The 26,755-nt window shown below is 33.6% G+C and overlaps 1 protein-coding gene across 1 annotated transcript in view; it reads left to right on the top strand.

Annotated features, from left to right (window-relative positions):
- LOC126880704 (inner centromere protein A-like) overlaps nt 1-26,755 on the top strand; it is a 68,772-nt gene that overhangs the window by 15,951 nt on the left and 26,066 nt on the right. The window contains exon 4 of the mRNA XM_050644744.1: nt 11,962-12,648. Within this exon, the coding sequence (XP_050500701.1) occupies nt 11,962-12,648 (687 nt within the window). The remainder of the gene's footprint in view (nt 1-11,961; nt 12,649-26,755) is intronic.

Genomic DNA, 26,755 nt, shown 5'->3' with positions numbered 1-26,755 from the left:
AAGACACAAAAGCAAGAATCTATAAAGCAGCAATTAGACCTATATTAACATACACGGCGGAGACAAGGCCTGACACATCTAAAACGGGACGACTACTAGAAACAACAGAGATGAAAATACTCCGACGAATATCAGGGAAAAGTCTGTTGGATAGGGAGAAGAGCGAAAACATAAGAAGATCATGCAATATAGAAGACATAAATGGATGGGTGACAAAACGGAAACAGGAGTGGAACGAACACATTAGTAGAATGGCAGAGGATAGGATAGTACGAATAGCACGAGATAAGTCACCAAATGGACGAAGAAGTATTGGCAGACCAAGAAAAAGGTGGTGCGATAACCTAAACAATTTAGGAGGATAATATTGAAGAAGAAACAGGCTTTAAAGCCTACATACAAGAAGGAAGAAGAAGAAGAAGAGACTAAAAGAAGAATGTATATAATTTATTTAATTCAAAATGAGTTTTACTACTGTCAGAAAACAGAAAAAATTTATTTGACAAATAAACATTGATTTTGGCTTAAACAAAATGTTCAAACTACCTATCAAAAGGCAGGTGGGTGGCACCTTTAACATTGAATTTAAGCGAAAAACAATATTTATTTGTCCAATAAATATTTTTTTCCTGTTTGCTGACAACAATAAAACGTATTTTGAATTAGATAAATTACATACATTCTTCTTTTTGTCTCAATTATTTTAATTAAAAAAATATTTTTTTGAACACCCTGTATAAATAATTATGTTAATGTTTACATTAGTGTATAGAGAATTGAATACCCTTTCAAATGAGCTATCACATGACCCCTATTCTCATTTAAAAAAATCATCGATTACGTTATCACGCCAAGATGGATGACGTTACTAGTATTATATATATGCCAAAAAATCGGAAATTAAAAATAAAAATCGACCTGTTTCAGGATTTTTCTTTAAAGTGGCCGGTTTACGAAATAATGAATTTATGCGTTACTTTATGGATGCACTGTATGAACAAAGAAAGTTTTTGCAAAAAAAGTGTTATTTCAAAGGACAGAGTATGTGTTTTTATTTTGCAATAAACAAATTTATTTATTTATTACGAAATGTACTAAAAATACTAAAATTTATCAATCATTATCTAAGGTCATTGGAATGTCCAATCAGAGCGAACGTATCCGTAACCGTTGTCCTGCGCGAAGCACCAAAAATTAATGTTTATTTAAAAAAATCCTGACGCCGTGGTAGATAACCGATTTTAATTTTGCAAATTGCAAAGGAAAGGTACAGTATTCTTTTATACGTAAAAAAAATTCAACTTGCTGTCTGCTTTATTTTCAGTGCTGCAACATTTTGAAAAAATGAATTTTTTTTGCGAAAGCTGGAATTCAAAATTTATTTTGCAAAATCTATTCAAACAATCTCAAAGAAATGTATAGCATTGTTTTATTATATCATAAAGCTTTTCTGGGTAAAATATGAAGGTCCTAAATGTAGCATAAATGGTTAAAAACGTAAAATGCGCATACTTATTTTTTATAGTTTTTTCGAAATTATTGCTATTTTGCAACAAGGCTGACAATTTTTAAAATTTTCAGTTAATCCTATATTGTAGGAAATTTAATTACACAACTTTTATGTCGGCGCAACTTTTCTCGAAAATGAATACTTTTAAAGTTTTAATCAAAAACCCAAGAAAGAATACGAATTTTCCTTTATTTTTTGACATTTTGATTATTTAAACAATGTTCCGGACCTTTTTGAGTGGGAGGATAACTCAATTATTATTATGAGTTATTTTCAAGCAATTTCTGCAAAAAAATATGAGCCACCTCTTAACATCCAAATGTACTAATATTTTTACAGATGAGTTCTGGTCTAAATCGTCACCGTCAACGAAATGGAGAAGCGTCTATTACTATGTTTCGCCTAGAGCTAGAAACAAAACTTTGACCAAAACATTTGCGGCTTTAAATCGAATAAAAGAACATCCAACTAACTATCGGCTTAATACAATCAACCCGAACCCGAATCCCGAAATTCGTTCCAACTTACAAAGTAGTCAGATCATTTTCTAGGGCGTGCTGGGACCGATAGGGTTAGTTATTCAACCGGCCCTTTGAAATTATACCGCATGCTTGTCGTCGGGATGCAACTCATTCAAGTCAGCGGCGCTACATGACGCGCCGTTTGACGTCCAAGTGCGTGGTAAAGTTTTCAGTTTTCAACGCGCCAGCCTTGCCATCGGAACCGACGCTTCTGCCGGCTATCGCAGCGCTGAAGAACGTTTTTGCGAGTTCGAAACTTCGTTAAAAAGTTTTGGGTGTTATAAACGGTAATCTCAAAAAGATTTTAAGTGGTAAAAACTAATTTTGTAGGTGGTAATTGTTGTATAAACTGCATTAAACCTGTTTTGTTGAAGTTTTTAATACCTGTAGGTAAGTAATTTATCTTAAATAAATATTCAAATAAGCAAAATTTACAGTTACGATAGGTAGTTTGTCCTTTCTTTAAAACCATACTTTAGCCCATAAAGTGTTTAATAAATTGTGATGAGTGTTTTCTACACAGTTTATACTATAACAACAATACTCTCATTGACTGGTAAAAGTACTAACTCTTAAGGTACATCCACAAAAATCTAATGCCTTGTCTTTATTGCATACTTCATAATTTTGGTAATTGGGGAACCAAGCAATAAATAAATAAATTAATAAGTAAATAAATAAATAAATAAATAAATAAATAAATTAATTAATAAACAAACAAATAAATAAATAAATAAATAAATAAATAAATAAATAAATAAATAAATAAATAAATAAATCAATGAATGAATAAATAAATAAATAAATAAATAAATAAATAAATCAATAAAAAGATCAATAAATAATAGGGTTTAAGAAAATAATTTACGTAGAATGTAAAGCCTTACTTTACCATAATTTTTAATAGGCCGTCACGGTAATGAAGGTACTATTTTTGGGAACGCTCTATATCAGAAATAAATCTGAATATGACTTTACCCCAGGAAACGAAGCCGAAAAAGCACCGAAAATTCGAAAAATCACGGGCCCCTAATTTTTACCCTATAATATATGGGGGAAGTCAAAGGAAAATATTATCTAAATCTCGGGGGTTTTAAAATTTTTACTGCATCATAGATTTTTATGAGTGTTTAATAGGCCAGGAACCGAAGCTTTTCACCTCGCAAATTTTACAGAATGGATCGATTTGCTTGAAAATTTGAGAATAAATAGTGAATAGTCCAAGGATCAAAATCTATATGATTCCGAAAGGCGCTTTTACAATGGGGGTGGTTACCACTCCATCTCGTGGGTGGAAATTTTTTATTATATTTTGACCGCAAAAGTTGGTAAAAAGATTCATTCTAAGTAAAAAAATTTTTATACATTTTTTTGATAAAATTAATAGTTTGCGATTTATTCGCTATCGAAAGTGTTAGTTTTGCACAGAAAAGATAAATGTTTTTCGAGATACTCATTTACGATTCACTCAATTTTTGCCGTAGAAAAAATTTTTTCAAAACAAGTTATTGGGAATTAAATAACCTACAATTTTATATTGAAACATTTTTACGTTTCGTTGATGCTAATCTTTCTATTCTGAAGAAAATTGAATTTTTTACCAAACTACAAAAATTCGTTATTCGCCTTTAACTCAAGTTTTTTAAAAACTGATCATTCTAAGCCAGTTATGCTAGAATCTATTAATAATACATAAATAAATAAGGCGAATACAAGCACAGCTAACTTACATTATTATGCTTCCAATTGGATTTCTCCTTTTTTTTTTCAAAAAAAATATGGATTTTTAACCGTAACTTTTTTATTTTTTATCTAAGAAAGTTTAGTAAAAAACAATTTTGTAGGTTTTTACAAGGTCTATAAGGCTATTAATATTAAATCTTTTTAAAATCATCATTCGCAAAAAGAGGTGACTTTGAAAGGGTTGGTAAAGGTGGTTTTTGCATGTTAATACAAGTTTTATTTGTCAATAGCTCACTCAATTTTTGCCGTAGAAAAATTTTTTGCACACTGGATTCTTGGGAATCAAATAGGCTACAATTTTATGTTAAAACATTTTTTCGTATCTCTGATGCTAATCTTGCTATTCTGGAGAAAAAGCAAACTACAAAACTACAAAACTATTTTTCCAAACTACAAAAATTCGTTATTCGCTTTTAACTCCTTTTTTTAAACTAATCATTCTAAGCCGGTCAAACTACTGGAATATATTAATAATACATAAATAAAAAAGACCAATAAGGTAAATGACGAATTTTAATTAGGGTGGTGATTAGGGGGTTGTTTGCGATCACTTTTTCGCTGAAAAAAATAGGGACTGACATTCTTTTTATTATAAGTAACTTTTTGAGCTAGAGACTTCTTATTTATTTCTGAAGATAGATATTTTTAAGTACGTGCTTTAAATTAGTTTGAACAAGTTGTGCTCGAAAAATCCATAGTTTTTTCCGTCTTTTGACTTTGAAAGTACAATATTTAGCATTTGACGAAAAAGAGCCAACATATAATAAAGTATAGCTCGATTACCATTGGTCTTAAAGAAAATTAAAAAAAAAACGGTTTTATTTATTTTTTCAAAAGGTACATTTATGTTAAGTAAAGTTGTTTTGATAAAACGAAAACTTTTGGAGTTATTAGCAGAAAGCTTATTAAAAACATTGATTTTTTCGATATAAAACTAACACTTTCGATAGCAAATAAATCAAAAACTATCAATTTTATCAAAAAAATATATAGAACGTTTTGTGCTTCGCATGAACGTGTTTACCAGCTTGTGTGATTAAAATATAATAAAAAATGTCCACCCACGAGATGGGTTGGGAACAACCCCCATGGTAAAAGCGCCTTTCGCGCTACTTTTTCTCAAATTTTCAAGAAAATTGATCCATTCTGTAAGAATTGCGAGGTTTTGTCCTATTTTAAGCTTCATTACTTGGACTATAAACAAGAAAGTGACATTTTTCATTCATTTCGATATTGTGAAAAATTATGCATTGTACATGAAAACTTTCCTGAAAATGAGGATTTCCATTCAAAAGAGAATTTTCCTGAAAATGCTTGTTCTTTAAAATGGAATTTTTTTTTTAATTTAAAAATGTTTATAAACGAAAAGTTATGGAAAATGAAATCTTAAAGTAAGCATATTTTTAATTGTTTGTAATTATTTAAAGAAACGATTAAATTATTTAAAACATTATAATAAAAGAATACGAGCGGTGGGCTCTAAACGTGATTTCAACAAAAACGAAATACATGTGTATAGAAAATAATCTCAGAAGAATGAATAACAACCGTGAGGTACTGACCACCATCAAATGTTAAAAGTTAAAATATTTAGAAAACATTATGCGAAGTATTCGCTCCGTTGTCGCTCGTGCTCTAAAAATCGTGTGCGATCGCAAAAAGCATACTTCACGAACTGTTTCATAAATAACTATTATCTACAAATGTTTATTTATAATTTATTGATACAATAGTAACATTAAAATTACGAATACATTATTACATTCCTTAAAACAACTTAATCTTTTTGTCAATTGTTATTTTTGACTTGGGGTCATTTTTTACCCCCGTTGGTCATCCGTGTAACAAAAAAAGGTTGGTCATCGGAAGGTTAAAGAAAGTGGTCTATTGAACCTTTTCATCTGCAATGCATATATTGCATTTTTTGCTTAAATGTTAAAAAACCATGACGTAGGAAAAATTTCGACACCCTTGAGATTACAGGTCTTTTCTATTGACTTTCCCTAGATATTCCAGATTCCAGTTAAGAAATAGCTCGAGTTTTTCGATTTTTAAATGTTTTGTTTCTGGGGTAAACCTACAATGAACGAACGAAGAAAGAATGATATCAAAGTTATAAAACTTTGAATTGAAAAACAAGAAAAACAACAATTGTTCGCTAACATTTCCCTCTAAATAGAAACTAGGTATATCCACACCACAAAATGTTAAAAATAAAAATACTTTTCTTGTTGTTTGTTACAAACAAACATTAAATATTTTTGTATCATTGCGTGTGTAAGAGGTATTTGTTTTATGCGACAGATATTTCAGATCTTGTAAAATGATACAAAAAAGCAAAAACGCGCAATCAAGTATACATGATGGTTAAATTATTAAATTTCTGTTTTTGATGTGTACTGTGTCTACTGGCAGTGTATTTTATTAGTAAATAATCTTTTGTAAGGGGTGTTTTAATGCTGATCGGAAATGATAAGATGATCAGAAAGTATTAAGGCTGATTTAGGTTAGGAAAGTCCTAGTTCCTACACGTTCTAGTAGGAAAGAATAACCTTATACTGGATGTCCCAATAAGAATGGCTCTCGGCCATATCTCAGGAACCGTTTATAGTACAGCTTTGAGAAAAAAATATATAGAACAAAAGTTGCGTCAGAAAAAGCCTGAAAATTATTTTCATAAAATTGTAGGACCGTCCCTAGAGGGCGTAATTGAATATCAAAAATTTTAAAATCAAAATTTTACAAAATTTACCTAATGAAAGGGCACTGGAAATCCAATCATCGTATTCATCATAAAATTCTGCGCATATTTGATTTCACAAGTTTAAGTCTACCTTTGCAAATAAGAGGTTGGGGTGAGTTAGAACCTTCTTATGAAAAAATTGCTGTAATTTCGATTCTGCTAAATCGAATTTTGCATACTTGGTCTTGTTAACAGATCTTTTTCGTCAATGTAAGTGTCTTATTTTCGAAATAGCATAATAAGTAATATGCCAGCTAGGAAGCGTTATTTAATTATTTTCAGAAATCTAGTTATCTTTGGAAAATATTAAATGCAAGTATGCATTTTTAATCCTGTATTATAAAATTAGACCAAATTAGCAACATAATACCGAAAACCGCATGTCGGTACAATGCACCATGGAACAAGAATACAATAATTAACTTCCTTTATTGGATGTGCTAATTACAAAAGAAGGCACAAGATATGCAACCAAAGTCTACAGAAAACTTACCCACACCAATATAATATTAAATTTTGACAATTCACTAGCTCTACACACTATATTTTTTAAAGTTAGTTTCGTCAGAATAAATATTTCTTTGTTGTTTAATCCAATAAAGCTTTCTCTACTGTGGACTCAAATAGTCTTGTCGCCATAGGGGTACAACGGCCTCCTTTATTCAGATGGACTTACCCAAGTTTTTTTTATGTACTTTGATCCGTAGAACACGAATTTTTTGGGTAACAATTGATCCGGATATCGATAAGATTGTTATAAACAAAGAGCTTGAGGAATTACATAACAGCGATTTCTCGCAAAACAAAACATTTTTTTGTATTTTTTGGGTTATTCTAAGCAAAAAATGTTCTTACAAGCTTTTTCGTAGGATGCATAGTTTCGCATAGTTCAACGCGGTTGAACTTAAAAAAAAAAATTGAAAAATTGCAATTTTTAAAACCCGAATAACTTTTTATTAAAAAAGAAAATAGCAATTCTGCTTACCGTATTTGAAAGTTCAAGTCAAATTATATCGGTTTTGATAATTTGCATTGCTAAAAATTTATTTTTTTATTGTTAAACAAAGCTATAAACACATAGTGTTTCCCGTGGACGATACATGCGATGTAATGCATGCTACGTAGAAATTGCCTCTCTTGCACTTCTTGTACCTACCACTACCACTCTTGTACCTATTACCACTCTTGTACCTACTCTACCTATACTCGTTCGATTTTATATGGGAGATCATTGAAAATATCACTCAAACACTATGTGATTATAGCTTCGTTTAACAGTAGAAAAAATAAATTTTTAGCAATGCAAACAATTAAAACCGATATAATTTGACTTCAACTTTCAAATGCAGCAAGCAGAATTGCTATTTTCTTTTTTAATCAAAAGTTACTTGGGTTCAAAAATTGCAATTTTTCGATTTTTCTAAAGTTCAACCGCGTTTATCTCGAAAACTATGCATCCTACGGAAAAAATTGTCAAAACATTTTTTGCTTGGAATGACCCAAAAAAGTACAAAATAATGTTTTGTTTGCTAGAAATCGCTGTTATGTAAATCCTCAAAATATATAAAAAAAACTTAGAAAAGTCCATCTGAATAAAAGAGGCCCCCCTGGCGACAGGACTAAAATCCACGAGGCTAATTTTTTATATCTATATAAAAATGATATTAACCCTCTTATCTTCCTTATTACGCGTATAAGAAATAAACCTTTCAAATATTTCATTTATATCTGGTATACTGAATGCTTTGATTTCATTTAATTCTCTTTGAAAATTACATTTTTTTGGAATTGTGAATTCCAAAATGTTTATAATCTCAACTCCCCCGCCACCTATTAAATTTAAAAGGATAGCAACTTTAATTTTGTCTGGCTTTGTATCCTTTTCGGAAACAATCAAGTAATTTTCCAAGTTTTGAAGGTTACTACTTGACTTCAACTTACAGGGTAGCTTTGTAACACAACAAACAACATATTATCAATGTGATTACAAATGACAACATATTATGTGATTTTATTTTCCGTTTGATTGTGCCATGTTTTATTATTAATAAAAAATGCTTTTTATATTTTTACAAAATGTTTTATTTAAGAACTTTTACATAATACAGTAGAATATTTGTTCTCTTTATACTAATATTCATAAAACAGAAAACTAATATGACCTCTACCACAAAACATACCTACAACGAATAGAAGCTAATATGACAATTCTAGCTATTGACTAACTTAGAGCTAAGTTCTTGTAAAATTTCTCGTCTTTCTCTATTTTCTCTTCTATTATGTTTCTTAAAATAATTATATTTTATTATCTGAGGGACCTCAGATATTCGGATACAATAAGCGTCTCTTTGTAAAGACAAAAGAGTCGATTTACTTAGTAACAAGACACTTACTCCACACACAGACACTACACATTCCACTACAATCTGATTGCGACTGGATGAATGGTTAATATCCATGCCATTAAAGAAATATGTATTGGCTCTTCCTTTATTGTAGGCTGCTTGTTCTTTTTCGAGTTGTCTTAGGCTTTGTTTTATTAGTCTTATGTATATTAATAAGATACGGTTAAATGCTCGAATATACGAATTTTACCAATAAAAGGCAGATATCGAGCACATTTTTATTAAATTTTGCCTATGTACTTTCGCTCTCAGAGCATGATATGGGGCATTTTGTCAAAAAAGGAAGCTATTCACTATCCAGCCCATCCTGGAATGTCGTAGATCGTAGACATTTACATAAAAATATTAGATAACTAGCTGGACCCGGCAGCCTTCGTACTGCCTCAATAGATAAAAGCAAACTTTTGTATACAATAAACTTAAAATAAACAAAAGGAATTCCTAATTAATAAACAAAAAATGCTGGATGTCAATGAGGTTTTATTATTATTTTTAATTAACTACACATGATTTTTGAAGTAATAAAGTTTAGTTAGAACAAAATAAAGTTTGTAGTGCAACAGTTACAATATTAAATTTGTTTATCTTTTAATGAATATAACAGCTTTATTTTATCTACATTCAAAACAACTCTGTATTTATAATTGGGTTCGGGGTGGTTCCAACTCTATAGGTGTTGATTAAATAAAATATAATTAAATTAAAATAACTAACATAAAATAAAATGAAATAAAATAAATAGAATTAAATAAAATTTCATAAAATTGAATAAAAGTAAATAAAAATAAACAAAACTGAATAAAATTAAATAAAATTAATGAAATTAAATAAAACAAAATTAAATTAAATTCAAATAAATAAAATCATATTCATTTAAATACAAAAGCTAAAAAAAATTAAATTAAAATAAATAGAATCTAATAAAAATAAAAAAATGTAATTAAAAAATTAAATAAAATAAAATAAACGAAAATAAATAAAATACTTAAATTAAATAAAATTAAACAAAATTAATTAAAATTACATAAAATTTTATAATTAGCTGCTTGTTCTTTTCGTGTGCTCAGAATTTTTCTCCTGTTTACGGTTCGTCAGAAAAGTTCCGTTTAGAGATATTTTTTGAAAATTTCACAGTATTAAAAAATTCATATTTTGCCCAATTCGAGTCCCAAAGTTAAACTGTTCCACTTCTCTTCTATGAAATTTGTCACTCGTTCTTCTTCTGTCCTCAGAATATTTCTATGGCTTAAGATAATGTATTTCGGACACCTATTGTGCAGGAGAAAAAATTTTAATACGGTTCTGCTCGGAATTCAGCAATGAGTCTACCTACTTAATTAAGTATTTTTAAGTCATTATTATGAGAGTTATGGCGTCATGGGCAACCCCCTTATGACGTACTCGTATGAAAATTAGATAACAATTTATTCTTAGACCTGCCGAATACACGTGTAAAATTTCATAAAAATCGGTCAAACTCTTATACATATAGCTGTAAATATTTTGGTGGCTACCAAAATGACTAAATAAAAAGGAATGAACCTTCCCTGAACTTTCACGAAACAATTCAACATCAAAATTAGCCAAATCGGTCCAGCCATTCCTGAGTGTTAGCGAGAGTAACGAACAGCAATTGATTTTTATATATAAGATGTAAAAATTTAGATGGCTATTACAAAATAACGGTTGGGGATTGAAAGGTGAAAATTTAGGATTGTATTTACCTTTGCCTTCCACATCATACAAAATTAAGAAAAAACATTTTGTTCAAAAAAATAAAAAAATATATTAGGGGGCAGCCCCTACGGATAAGAAAACAGATACCAACCTATTCTTAGGCCTGCTAAATTCACGTGTAAAATTTCATAAGAAACTATTCATCGTTCTCGAGTGGTAAGTGTTGGTAACTAACACGACTTTCTTTTGTTTATATAGATGTAACATATTTAAAGGGCTATTAAAAAATAACAGTTAGAGATAGAAAAGTAAAAAATTAGGGTTGTATGTATCTTTACGTACCACATCATATAAAATAAAAAAAAAGAGTTTGTCCAAAGAAATAGAAAAAATATTAGGGGGGCAACCCCCCTTATGACATATGGGTATGAAAAATAAATAACAATCTATTCTTAGACCTGCTGAATACACGTGTAAAATTTCATAAAAATCGGCCAAAGCGTTTCGGAGGAATATGGCAACTAACACTGTGACCAGAGACTTTTTTACATATAGCTGTAAATATTTGGGTGGCTACTAAGATGACTAAATAAAACCGTATAAACCTTCCCTGAACTTTCGCAAACAATTCAACATCAAAATTAGCCAAATCGGTCCAACCATTCCTGAGTTTTAGCGAGACTAACGAACAGCAATTGATTTTTATATATAAGATAGAATAAAACTCTGTTAAAAGTCAAATTTCAGCAGTGAGTACGGTGCCGGTCACCGTAGAAGTAAGACGTGCGAGCAGCAAAAGTGTGCAACAGAAAAACCGCCTGAAGGAAAAGAGGGAGCTTGATTAGCTGGTCTTTTCAGACCACCGTGAATGTAAGACACGGTTGCGAATCAAGCACTCGGCTTCTAAAGGCCAGAATAGAGGCAAAAACTGGTTTTTGTATGCAGTGAACTTAGGAAATTATTATTGATTTTCTGAGACGCTGTAGATAAGAATCAGTTAGCAGAAAAAGCAAACGGGCTCTCGGAGAGCCCGTCAGGATACCTACTGTGCTCCGTAAGGGTAGACACTGCAGGGTGTAGCTTTTTTAGAATCTACACGGCTGCAGACACGGCCCCTTGGCGAGTAGGTTAAGAACAGCAAGGGGATCCCCGTACCCAGTTCTGTCTGGGTACGTGAACAACCGCGGATTGTCTAGGGCAGCCTACCCTAAAACCGTGCTGGCAACGGGCCAGACGGCGGCAAAAAAGGCTCTTCAAATAGAGGATTTTCGCCCCAACAAAATGACTGACGGTGCTAGGTCACTGTCTTCTCAATTCCACCCATATGCAGATTCACGTAAAGTGAATCTGAACCTATTTCAGGAATTAGAATCCGACAACGACGGCAAACCAATCAGAAGGACAACAGGACATCTAGTGACACTGAACGACGGCGGAGGCAAATTTAGAGAGCCAGAGAAGCCAAGGAAGAAGAAAATTAAGAAGAAGGTAGACAAAGGACCCGAAAAAGACGACTTCACGACAGATGAAGAAATGAACAACACGAGTCAGAGAAAAAACGAAGAAAAAATGGACCACGAGACGACGAAGAAATCAGCCACGAAAAGGCAAAGAACTACAGCACAAAATGGCAGCGAAGACGAAAAAACAGAGGAAATAAACTCCCTGATGAAGATTATTCAACAACAAGCTGAAGATATCAAAATCAGAGACGAAGAAATAAAGAGACTCCATGCCCAAATAGAGGATCTAAAAATCACTATGATTCAATCAAATAAAACCCTGATAGAACATATGGATTCTAGATTCAATCAACTTGCGAATACACCAACGGAGAAGGCCACGCCTACAACCAGAAAAGAGGACCCGCCTACTGCAACAACTAAGGGGGCAAAAGATACCAAAGAAAACACGCCTACAGAAGCATCTAAGGGGGCAAAATCAAAAATAAAAAAGCAGAATGAAGAATTTCCAGCACTAAAGGAGAAGAAAATGGTTGAAAAACCAAAGGAAAATGAAAAAGATGACTGGGAAAACAAAGCCACAGCGGCGATGAGACCACACACACCAAACGATGACTTGTACGCGCTTCCAAAGGGAACAATGGAGCCCATACACCCCGCCAAAAAAGCGAAAACTCAAACAGAGGACAAAACAAATCAGCAAACAGAAAACGAGATGGAAATAGACGACCAACAACAAGAAGTACCCGCCAGACAAAATAAAAAACCACCAGTTATCAAACTGCAGTCAGTCAACGAGACAAAAAATATACTGACATTAGCCCAAAACCAAGGAGTGATAACTAGCAACAAATTATCAAGAAGCGGCCGTGAGACGCTGATACAGACGAAAAACATCGAAGACTATAGAAAGATGACACACATCATAGAAGATTACCACAAGCACACGAAACCCATACAATGGATCGCGTTCCCCCTGGAAGAAGACAAAAACGAGCAAAAAATAGTCATCAGAGGACTACCAACAAACACTAAACCCGAAGACATCATAAAGGATCTGCAAGATGAATATGAAATAACAGCCAAAGACACAAAGAACATGACTTCAAGAAAGCCAGACAAAAAAGAACTACCTATGTTTATAACTACGATAAACAAAGAGGACACCAAAAAAGCCTTGAAAATCAATAACATAGGTTACATGAGGGTAACAGTGGAAACACTGAAAAAACCAGCAGGACCCACACAGTGTTTCAACTGTCAAGGGTACCACCACGCCCAATCGGCATGTCATAAAGAACCAAGATGTGTGAAATGCGGAGAAGACCACATCAGCAAAGACTGCAAGAGACCGAGAAAAGGAAAAGCAACCTGTGCCAACTGCCAAGGGAGTCATCCAGCAAACTTCAGAGGATGCTCAAGATACCCTACCTGGGGAAGAAAACCACAGCAGCAACAACAAACACAACAACAGAGACAACAACAAACTCCGAGAGACAGAGTAAGCGGCAAATCGTATGCACAGGCAACGAAGAAAACAACAGAAAGCGTGACAGAAAAAATTCTACAACAAACCGACCTAACAGAAATGCTAGAAGATGTAATCACATCTTTAGTATTTAAAGCGATAGGTAACCTAAAACTGTCACTGAACTAAGAAGAACCAATTTGGGATACTTGAGGATAGGCTCCTGGAATTCAGGAGGAATAAGGACCAACCAAAACATCTTGGACGAACTGGTCAACAGGTATGAAATGGACGTAGTAGCCCTACAAGAAACAAAAATTACTAACAACATCAACTTGAAGTTTCCAGGCTACGACATTTACAGAAACGACAACACAGGCAGATCGGGTGGCACAGCTATCCTAGTAAAAAGAGGTATAAAACATACTAGGATACCAACACCACAACTAGTTAACATGGAAGCCACTACAGTGAGGATACAAATGGAACAAGGAGAAATCAGAATTACCTCTGCATACGTTAGACCACTAGACCCACTGTCAAATGACGATCTGAACGCGTTTCTCGACATTGACGAACCTGCAATAATAATAGGAGACCTAAACGCAAGATCCCCAAATTGGAACGACAGAGCTACGAACAGAAACGGAAGAATTCTGAATCAATACACAGAAAATAGAGACGACATAGAGGCAATGGGACCAATTGAACCAACCAATTATCCACCTAACGGACTTCCTACACACATAGACATAGTAGTAGCAAGAAACATCGATATGCAAACAGAACTACAAACAATAAATGAAGGTACAGTAAGCCACAACCCGATACTACTAGAAATAGGAACGTGGGAAGAAGAAACCGTCACAAAAAGAACAAAAAAGAGGACAAAATGGACAAACTTCAAAAGACTAGTTAGCCAAGGGATAAACACCGTTCCTGTAATAAATAGTCCGAGAGACATCGACGAAAAAGTCCTAGAGTTGGAAAGGATAATTCAAGAGGCGCTAAGAAACAGCACAGCAGAAGAAGAAATCGAAATACAGACAGGAAGGTTCAAAAATATCACCCAAGAAATAAAAGACATGATTCGGGAAAAGAATAGAGCCAGACAAAGAGCCAGAAGAACAGGACGACAAGCCGATAAAGAAAGAGCAAACAGATTAATAAGAGAAGTCAAAACCGCACTAAACGAACACCGAAGTGAAACGTGGAATAATTATATACAAGAGATGGACGAAGGTGCACCAAATATGCAAAACATTTGGAAACTACAGAGAATACTAAGAAATGACAGAAAACCCATCCCACCACTACACGGACAAAACGGTATAGTGTATACTATAGACGAAAAATTAGAAGTAATGAAGTCCACCCTAGAAAGAGAATGTACGCTAAACTACAGACAAGAAGAGGACGTGGACTTCATAGAAGAGGTAGAAAACCAAAGAAATAGGCCAGATGAGCCAGAAGAAGACATCCCTCCAACATCACCAGCAGAGATAAATGTACACATTAAAAAATGCTCACCAAAAAAAGCTCCAAGCCCAGATAACATCACGAACAGAGCTTTAAAATATCTACCTGCGAGGGCTATAGTATACCTAACAAATATAATAAACGGCATATTAAGATTCAAAAAATTCCCGAATCAATGGAAAGAAGCCCATGTCATAATGATACCTAAACCTGGCAAAGACAGCACATTTCCGCAAAACTACAGGCCGATAAGCTTACTTCCAGCAATCAGTAAGATAACAGAAAGAATAATCCTAAGCCGCTTACAAGCCGAAACGAACAGGCTAGAAATCATCCCTGAAGCTCAGTTCGGTTTCAGAGCAGAACACTCCAGCGAGCTACAAGTACTCAGAGTAACAGAGTACATAGCAGCTGGACTAAATGATAAGCAATACATAGGGACAGCATTCCTGGATGTAAGCAAAGCATTCGACAGAGTCTGGCATAAAGGACTAATATACAAAATGCGTGAATATGGATACGGTGAGGCAATGACAAAGCTGATCTCTTCGTACCTGAGCGGCAGGAGATTCAGGGTTCGGATAGGACAAAACCTGTCGGAACTCGGAACTCCAGAAGCGGGGGTACCACAGGGAGCAGTACTGTCACCCTTGTTGTATACAATATTCACTGCAGACGTACCTAGGTCACACGGTACTATGCTAGGCCTTTATGCTGACGATACAGCAATAGCGGCCAAACATAGAAACATCGATACAACAGTAGAGAACCTACAATCCGCACTAGAAGATGTAGAAGAATGTTGTACAAAATGGAAGATAGCCATAAATGCGGACAAAACACAAGCGGTAATGTTTAAAAAGAGAAGACAACAGCCAGGTGAACAGCTAAGACTACTAGACAATCCAATTGAGTGGAAAGATGAGGCAAAATACCTAGGAGTCACATTAGACAAAGGCCTTACCTTCAACAAACATGCAGAAAAAACAATAAACAAAGTCAACGCTGCAAGAGCATCGGTAAGAGGACTCATAGGTAGAAAAAGTAAACTAAAAGTAAAAACGAAGATACGACTAATAAACAGCCTAATTATACCGATAATAACTTACGCATCTCTCGCATGGGGGCAAGTATGCACGACAACGAAAAAGAAAATCCAAGCGGCACACAACAGAAGCGTAAGGGAAGCAGTAGACGTACCCAGATACGTAGCAGAAAGGTTCCTATTTAGAGAACTCCAACAAATTAGAGTGATCGACACCATCAAAGAAAGAGCAAGGACAATATTCCCTGAACTAGAGAACCATCCAAGTCCAATACTGCGAGAGATGCTAAGGTACGACGCTTTCCACCGATGGAAACACAGAAGACCGAAACAACAGATAGCTGAATAAAGGTATAAAAAAGACAAAACAGACAGTTCGTAGCTCAACAAAACGCAAGAGACAAATCAAAGGTAACAAATTAAGACATATTTATTTAAATTAAATAATAATAATGGGACCAGACCTTAAGTCTGGGACCCAAGCAAGCAAAAACAGTACCGCGGACAAATCACTAGCAGATAAAGGCTTAAAGCGCATCACGCTGGCCTAGTTTTTCAAACCGATTAGGACACCACATTAGAATCTTATTAACCAGGATTTTAATGTGAAGAGCATTTGGCTGATAGTTGTGCCCCCATCGCGCATCAGCGTGCTATGGGGGGGAAAGGGATGGCCTGGAGCATTGGAGCGAGGTGGGGTGACTCCTGTCAGTGACACGGGTTAAAACAACTCGCTCCAATGAATTGTTACACCCGAACGTAATTAATAAAGGGTGAACAAGTCTCACGGGTCGGGTTTAATCATAATGCTTGCTTGCTTGTTAAAAGTCAAAAATTGTCATGGTTGGGATATGTCCAGAGACATGAAGATGCAAAGCCAGCAAAGAAAATGTTACAATAGAAGCTGATAGCAAGACGAAGAAAAGTAAGATCCAGAATGAGATGATTGAACAACGTGGTAGACGACCTGAAAACCATGAATATAAGACAATGGAGGAGAAGGATACACGAGAGGTCTGAAGGAAGGGCATAGCTAGACGGGCAAAGACCCATCCAGGGTTATGATGCCAAAAGAAGAATAATAAATTCGACACTAAACATGAATAATTGATTACAATGAAAGAGAAGTATTATATGACTTGAAATTGCTTGGTTTTGAAATAATTTCTGAAACATCAAATAGTATTTAAAACATTAGGATATGGTAATTGGTTTAGTATTTCTAAAAATATGTGAGATTCATCTTTCCTCTTCCTTAAAATAAATCGTGTATACTGTCCTAGTTTAAGGCATTAAAATCATGGCCATAAACCCATATTTTTTTATTCAGTGCTTTTTCCTCAGTGGAAAATGCCTTTAAAGAAAGCGAGAATAATCTTAAAATTTTATGGACTCACACTTTTCCACAATATTTAGAGATATTTTTGCTACGTACATAAAGCAAGCCATTTATAAGCCTTAACTTTAATACTGCAATGAGCAAACTAAAAGACCAAAGTGAAAAGTTCACTCCACATGCATCTTGAGAAAATTACCAAGTCTAGCATATGGTAACTGTCTTAAAGTTCATAATGTTTTGCTATATTTCACTTCGTTTTAAAACGTTTTTTAAACTACAAAAGGGAACGGAAATATATGGCTCTTATTACTTGAGAAGTTTATTAAGTAGTATATGAGTGATATACGATGAAAGTTAAGACAATTATTTATTATATGGTCTATAAGATAAATTCTAAAGAAAAATCAAGGCTAATTTAAATTAAACTTAGATAATAAAATAAAGCTATATAGATGAGGATTTGAAGCGGTAAACCCTACCAAATTTTTGTAGTTGGATGAATCTCAATGAAACTCTTTGCATTCGATTGATAAGAGCCGTAGGAAAGTTCGTTATGGTAGGCGAACCCAATCGGGGATTTTTTTCAGTTACTCTGGGGAGAAACTTCGTACCCTGCAAATGTACCCCTATTATATATGGACCCTTAATACAGGGGAATCCGTTTAGTGGGGTCAGAAAAAAAAATCTATCCATAGAAAAACCCGAAATCGCCAGATTAAGAGAAGGTAAGTTAAGTACATGCAGAACAGTGTATGAAGGGTACAGGGAAAAAAGGGAAATGCCAGAAATTTTCATTTTTTATTTTAAGTCATGCGATAACACTAATAATAAAATACCTATACATGAGAAGACGGGGAAATGTCACGGTGTTACTGGTTAATTAGGGGGAATATCAGTTGTGAATCACGCAGAAAAAAAGTAAGATATATTGTTATATATGTTACAGTTCAAGTTGATTATCTAGTTGGAGTTGACTTTTCCTAGTTCGAGTCGACTCAAATGGCTGGTATTAGTAAAAGTTGATTATAAATATAAAATGAAGATTTTTATTCAACATCTACTAGTAAAAGTAGACTCAAACTAGTTAAAGTATACTCTTCCCAATGCCATTTAGTAAAAGTTGATTGACACAAACAGCCGATTCTAGAAATTAAATGTTACTGTATATTATGTTCAAATCGTGATATTTTTAGTCCAGGCTGTATCGTCGCCCCTGTTAGGTAAATTTTTCCAGTTCGATTTTTTTGCACAAACTTACTCAAAAAGAGGTCCTCATAACGAATCCATAGGGTGTCAGGTAGTACCGTAATCGAAAAATTGTTTAAACAATTTTTTTAAACAAATTCACAAAAAAAAATTTACTTCGGACATTTTTTTACATCATTAATTTGGGTCATTCGGAGCAAAAGAGGTCTTTCGTGATTTTTCTGTAAAAATTATTGTACTCGAGTTATATGCGATTTAAAATTTGAAAAATGCAAAAATGACCATTTTCAAGGCTTAATATCTCAGTTAAAAATTATTATCATGAAAGTCAGAAAGTCACCAAATCAAATTTTAACTACCCCCCTACAAGGTACTGAAGAAATATTTGTCATTATTTTATTACTAAGCTGTTATTTTTAATTATTAAAAATGAGCGCTAGGAGCGTATTGAGGCGGCTGTCAATGTGAGTGCGACTGAGATGCACCATTAGACGGTCGGAATGGAGGATCTTACTCGCACTCACATTGACGGTCGCCTCAATACGCTTTTAGCGCTCATTGTTTATAATTAAAAATAACAGCTTAGTAATAAAATAATGACAAAAATTTCTTCAGGATCTTGTAGGGGGGGCTTGAAACTTTGATTAGGTGACTTTCTGACTTTCATAATAATAGTTTTTAATCGAGTTATTAAGCCTTAAAAATGGTGATTTCGCATTTTTCAAATTTTAAATCGCATATAACTCGAAAACTATCAATTCTAGAGAAAAATCACAAGAGACCTTTTTTGCTTCGAATGACCAAAATAATCTAAAAAAATTTGTCCGGAGTGAAATGCTCAGTTATTTATAAAACAGTTCGTGAAGTATGCTTTTTGCGCACGCACGCGATGTTTAGATCACGAGCGGACCGAGTGCTATACATCGCCTAAGTGAGCAAAAAGTACTTCACGCACAGTTTCATACAATATTTATCTACCAAAAACAAATAAAAAACGAGAATACATTCCTGTTTTACAATTTTTTAGAACTTTGACATTTAAAAATTCAAACTTAAGGATATTTGATTATATGAAAGTGTGCTCAAAAACAGTGCGAAAAAGTAAATCCCATTTAAGATACATTATTACTTCAGCCACACTTTAAACCCTTCATGTACTGCTATCTATTATTGTGTATCATTTTATCAATCAAAGATAGAATAAAAACCTTAGTTTTCTTTATGTAACGCGGGCACATAAATTTGATACACCCTGTATATTGATTTGTAACTATTTATTAGAAGTTTGCTTTATGCAGTGGGTTTATCCTTAATGAGTTTGTCCCTGAAGAATTAAAGATATTTGTGAATAGAGTGAAGTGAAAAGACAATTTATTTCGGATTATAATTTTAAAAAGTTGGGGTTAATTTCATGTAATCGAATGAACTATCTTTCAGTAAGTCGTCCCAGGAACGCAACTCATAAATATTGGCAATATCATTTTAAAGTCTTCTACTTTAAAATGTATAATATATGTCTGAATTGCCAATATAAATGAGTGAGATTAAATAAATTATTAGAAGAATTTTTTTGCTTAGCAACAACACTTTAGTTTATTTTAGTAATATTTTGTATTTTGACAACGGCACCCGATTTGGGCGTCGAAACGTTAATAAAATTGTTTTTTTCATTTTAATTGTGGCTTATTTCCCATATAAATAATTAATTTTAAAAAGATTGTTTTGTTACGGGAAAGGCAAAATCCACAGGTAATTTTAATTATTAGTTTTTAGAAAAATAAGGTAGAGAAATTTGAAATTTTAAGTCCTTTTGTTTAAGCCCAAGAATATTTGTAGAATTCCCGAAAAGTAATTATGATGAGTAGAAGTATTTGTTGAAAGAATGCATGGGTTTTTTCGAATATAAAATTTGGAATGGGGAGAGAAGTTTGAATGTTCAGACAGTTTGGAAAAGGAGATTATTATGTGACCGGCATCCGAGAAGAGCAGTCAAAAGTTTTCGTGAGTAGTTCAGAAGCAAGTACTAGTGGTTGTTTGATAGTGAAGCGTAGCTGAAAAGTGGAACGAGAGACAAATCAAATTGAGAAGAAATACCTCTTTGATTCTGTAAAGTCCAAGAGAGTAAGTTACAAGAACTAGAGTTATTAAAATTATTTGTGAAACCAAGTAAAAAGACTCTTGGGGCTCAGGAGATTATTATTGTGAGAAAGAGAGGAGAGAGATTTGGAGTTTATTGAACGAGTACTGGTCAAAAGAGGCCTGGCTCGTGTTTTGGAGAAATAGTTGCTGGTATGCTGCTGGATTGATGCTGAGAATGGAGAGAGCTTTGATTGGTAGCCTAACATAATCAACAAGGAAGAGCTGTTTGGGTCAAAAGGAGACATTTTTGTGTGTGAATCAAAAAGGTCAGTTAATAACTTATGTGATAGATTTTCTTTATAATCAGAAGTTAATTTTTTTTGCGTAAAAGCATATGAATTAAGATTCCAACATTTCAAAAATTTAATAGGAAGTACGAGATAAGCTCGTATAAGTAGTTTTGCGAATACCTAAATCTGTTTGTTTAGCTTGTTTTATTAATGGTATCAAGAGAAAAGCGATAAATATTTGTTTGAATTAGATTAATTTATATGGTAAAAGTTTCATTTGGACAGTTATGCCCACAGGATTTAATTGATAAATTTTCAGAGCATTGCTTTTAATAATAAAGGTATTTTTATGTGCTTATTCATGGTATTTCTATTTATTTCCTTTTCCTATTTTATTCCGATAAAGATCAACTAAGAAATACTGAAGCCACGAGAAATGATAAGTATAACCTAAGATAATTTAGTTATTTTTTTACGACAAAAAGGCACCCTGAGATTTTTCTTAATTTTTTTATGTATGATTTGCGACAATTGAATAATTAATTAAATAAATACTAATTAATATTAAAGTAAGAGAAAGCTGGTCATAACACTATATTTACAATTTTCACAATACATAATATGAGGTAGAGTAGATAAGAATTATTTTTGTGAATTTGGTTAACAAAAATTGCTTAAACACTTTTTCGACCGCGGTACCTCCTGACACTGCGTATTTGTTATAAGGATGTATTTGTTTGAGTAAATTTGTGCAAAAAAATCGAATCAGAATAATTTACTTAACGGGGGCGACGTTACAGCCTGGACTAATAAGTAGTCCTGAGTACACACTCATCAAAAATGCACGTAAGATTAGACTCGTATAAATTGTATAATCTACTTTTACTAACAAGAGTTAGGAAGAGTCAACTTCAACTAGTAAAAGTTGATTTAAATTTTTCAAATCAGCTTTTACTGCTCGTTTCAGTTGGAGTTGACTCGAACTAGGAAAAGTCAACTCTAACTGAGAATCAACTTGAACTATAACATATTATATAACACAGAAATATTGTTTTCGTGTGTTCCCACAGAGTAAATTTTCCAAACATATAATTTTGAAAAACAAAATACCATCAAAACATATCAATAATGTTAGTCTTATAACTTCGAAAATTCTCTGCTGAAAAATTCAACAAAAGTGACATTTCTCCTTTTTTCCCTGTACCCTTCGTATATTTGAAAAATCTGACAATTTGAGTGGACCATAAATATATGGATAAGTCACAAAGTTTCACAAAAAAATCGAGTATTTCACGAACTGAACGTCAGATCTAGAAACTGAAAAATACGTGATCAATATTCTTCAAAAATCTATCGAATGATATCAAACACGACCCCCACGGAGATATGTTGGGGGTTACTTTCAAATTTTAAATAGGAACCCGGTAATATTTCGCGACATGGACATCAAATTTAAAAACTGAAAAATACGTGTACAATATTTTTAAAAATCTATCGAATGAGATCAAACACGACCACCCACGGAGGTAGGGTGGAGAGTTACTTTAAAATCTTAAATAGGAGTCCCCTTTTTTTATTACAGATTTGGATTCTTTACGTAAAAATTAGTAACTTTTATTCGAGACATTTTCTCGAATTATGGATAGATAGCGCTTTAATCTGAAAAAACGATTGTGGGAAAAGGAAAATTAAATAAAAAAATGGAAAGTTGTTACTAAAATGGAAAACTTAACTTTTTTGGTTTTAAGACCTAATCTTCACAACCCAATAGGACCCCATAACGCTCGATTAACTGCAAATTTAGCATACTTGCCTCCCCTTCTTCTTCTACGACACTACAGCCCAAATTGAGCCTTGGCCTCCTTTATTTTTTGCCTCCACCCTTGCCTGACGGTGGCTGCTCTTCTCCATACACGGACTCCTAAAAAGACTTGTGCGTCGCTGTTTATTGTGTCTTCCCAGTGCGTTCTTGGCTTTCAATCCGGTCTCTTTTCCTGCATTCTAGCATTCAGTGCTCTTTTTGGTGGCCTATCCTCTCCCATTCTTATCACATGTCCGGCCCATTGCAATCTTTTTATTCTAATGGAGTCTGACAGGTGTGCTTCTTTATAAAGTTGATAAAGTTCGTTGTTGTATCGACTTCTGAAGATTCCGTTTTCCCTCACAGGCCCTAGTATTCTCCTCAGTACCTTCCTTTCGAATGTGTCGAGTTTGTTTTTGGATGTGTCTTTGAGGACCCAGACTTCACTGCCATAGCATGTTATTGGTCGAATTATAGTTTTATAGATTCTCATCTTTGTATTTCGGTAGACCCTTTTAGACCGAAATATATGGGAGAGGGCAAAATACGCTCTGTTTGCTTGCGTTATTCTCTTCCGTATTTCTCCATCTTCTGATCCGTCGACATATATTTCTACTCCCAGGTATGTACATTTCCCAACCGGTTCAATGTCATCTTCATGTATAATATTTTTTAGGAATATATTTCTTCTCGTCTGAGTCATTATTTTTGTTTTTTGTTTGTTAATTTCAAGACCTAGCAATTTTGTTTGTGTTTTTAACTCTGCGTATGTTTCCTGTGCTCCTGTTGATGTTGTACTCATAATCTTAATATCATTGGCATAAGCTGCCAGTTGAACCGTTCGGTTGGTCAGTAGGTTTCCTCGTCCAGTTTGCATTTGCCTAACCAGTGGCAGGTTAAACCATGTTGGGGCCAGCCCATCTCCCTCCTTTAGTCCCTGCGAAATTTTGAAAAAGTCTGTCCGGTGGTTTTGTGTTCGTACACATACCTGAGTTTCATCCATTGTGGCTTTAATGAGTCTTATTAGCTTGTGTGGTATTGCCAATTCAGCCAATATATAGTATAGTTTGTTCCTTTTGACTGAGTCGTATGCCTGTTTGATGTTTACAAACACATTGTGAAACTACCCGGACTTTACCAAAATGTACTGTAACAAGATACCGATCTTGTATTTTTTATTATTTAAAAATATATTTATGAAAGTAGTTTAACATTTTTTTTTAATTTCTAAACGGGAAAACACTGTGGTTGGCTGTATACGTGTACATATACCTACCATAGTTATCACAACAATTTTTTAATGGTAGCAGGTAGGGCCCCGCATCATTTCTGCCCGTGGGCCCCCACTGCGTTAAATCCGGCTCTGCCGTTCTTCTGGAGTTTTGTGAAAATTAGAAAGGAAATGAGTATGCAAAGTCATTAACCGAAATTTTTGGGTCCGCTGATCACGAATATCATAATGGCCATGGCCTCTAATGCACTTGGTGTCCAGGACAGGCTTCGTCTCCTGGAGTTTTGTAGAAATTCGGTACAAAATCTTTCCAAACCTCGTTACTCGGAGGTTTTTGGGATCGCTGAATACGAATATTACGTCGTCAATGGTATCCTAGACACCTCGTGCCCAGGAGGGGACTCGTTTATAGGAGTTTTATGAAAATTCGATAAAAAGTCAGTTGATCCTGCTCATCAGGTGTCTCGGAGGTCACGGATGACATGATTGATTTTATATCGATTTCTACAAAAGCCCAGGAGATGAGGCCCGTTCTGGTCACCAAGTGCATTGGAGATAGCCGTTATAATATTCGTAATTAACGAGCTCAAAAACCCCCGTGTATCAAAACTGAACTCATTTTCTGTGAATTATAGATTTTCCTTGTGCAATAATGCAATTTTCATTACGTCATCATCATTTTTATTTACAAAGTTTCCTTATGCTCTTACGAATGTAATGCCAACATTTTCATTGAGATTCATTTAACTGCAATAATTTGGTAGGTTTATTTCTTCATTTCTTCGCCTAATTGGGTCTCAATATTTATTCAAATTTTATTCTGCTTAAAATGTTTAAAAAAAAATTAAGGGGATGGGTACGTAGTTTCGGCTCCAAGCTGATTAAATTGGATTAATTTTTTTCGAATCCTGAGAAAATTAATAAGTATTTTAAAAAAATTTAAACGCGCAATGAAATATTACGTTCTTACCGAGGGCCGAAAGTACCTGAAAACTGTTTATTTTAATAAGTTACACGGGTGAAAAACTAAGAGAAAATGTAGTGTAATTTTTAATTTCAAATATCTAATTCAAAAGAAACTTTTGATTTATTCTAGGGGACCTTCGGCCCTCGATAATAATTTAGTCTTTCATTCTGCGTTTAAATTTTTTTAAAATATTTATTAGTTTTTTCAGGATTCGAAAAAAATGGACCATGTCCGTGGTGATATTTTCCAAATCGAACATTCGCTATCTTCGTCATACAACGCACCGGGTCGAATAGAATATGGTGACAAGACAGTGACAATCTTAAATATTTGACATCGGGCATCGGGAATATTTTGAGTTGTTGATTAAATAATATTGATAGTGTATTTGATAAATATTTGATTTAAGACGTGAACTTAATAAAAAGTTATTTATTGTTTATTATTTATGGAAGATCCGAGCAGAGAATACAGCAGGATATATTCTGTGACCCAAGTATTTTGTTGTTAAAGATGTTCAAATTTGTAAGCGTTCCGTAGTAACAATATATTATTAAAAAATCACTTCATCACTTTTCCTCTTTTCTCGATTGAGTATTAGTTTTTGTTGTACAGTATAGAAATCATTGCAACCACTGAATACGTAGTTAATGAAAAAATCATCATATTAATTAACTGAATTAATTATGCAATTCTACAAGTAACAGTTATCCAAGAACATTCAAAACCATCTCTTTAAAATTAATAATGCCATTTGTCAAGTAATGTTTACAATATACATACAATGAGAATTTTACTACACGTAACTTGCCGTGTAAAGACAGAAAAAGTGGGGATAGCCGTAAAATATTTGCGCCCATGCTCTTAAGTGAAATATTCAAGGAGTGAGGAGGATTTAAATCTCTCTCAGCAGGTTTTATGTGTTGTCGACGTTATTATAAGCAGTAGAGAATTGCGCACTTATTGAAGCTTCTTTAGGAATGCTCGAGGCATTTCAGATGTGGTGTTACAAACGTATCGTAAGAATTTAGTGACTAATGTTGTTGCCCTACGTAAAATGGGCAATGAATGCGAAAATATTATCACAATCAATGAGCGGAAAGTAAAATATCTTGGCTATGTTATGTAAACTGGACTTTCACAGAGATATGGCATTCTGCAACACATTCTTCAGGGCAAGATATGGGCCAGTTATTAAAAGTAATTTAAAAAGAGAGGAGCGGGGAGGAAAAGAATATATTGACTTAAAAACTTCCAAAAGAGACTTTTTTTGTTTAGGTCACAAAATCCCTAAAAAATATTTTCCGGGGCCAAACGGTGCTTTTTGAATTTGTTTAAAAAAGATCGTTTCAACAATTTCTACCAAAAAATTTCACCTGGTACCGTTCGTGTTTAAAGGGGACATTTTTGAATATTAGTCTGCAAAGAACCCAATCGAATTAGAAATTTTTTTTCAACATTTTTACCAATTAGAGTTAATTTTTTTCAACATTTTCAACAATAATAGTAACAGTAATAATAATATCTTTTTTCTAGTTACAGTTTTCAGAAAAACTCTTCACACTCCAAATACCACCCTCTTTCTTATCTATTTTACGAACTCAGCAAAAATTTAAATTAGATTTTATCTAGAAGTGTCGTGGGATGATATACTCGTCCTACTCAATTTAAACCAACTGCTCAATCTAATTCTAGGCTGATCCGCTATAAATAAATTCAGGATGCATACTAAAGAGCAATATTGTTGTTTTCCTTGTAAAATACGTATCTATTTTCTTGTGTTGCCAT

The sequence above is a fragment of the Diabrotica virgifera genome, chromosome 2 (genome assembly GCF_917563875.1).
Source record: "Diabrotica virgifera virgifera chromosome 2, PGI_DIABVI_V3a".
Taxonomy (NCBI): Eukaryota; Metazoa; Arthropoda; class Insecta; order Coleoptera; family Chrysomelidae; genus Diabrotica; species Diabrotica virgifera.
The sequence above is the reverse complement of the archived record's forward strand: the minus strand, read 5'-3'. Positions and strand labels throughout refer to the sequence as shown.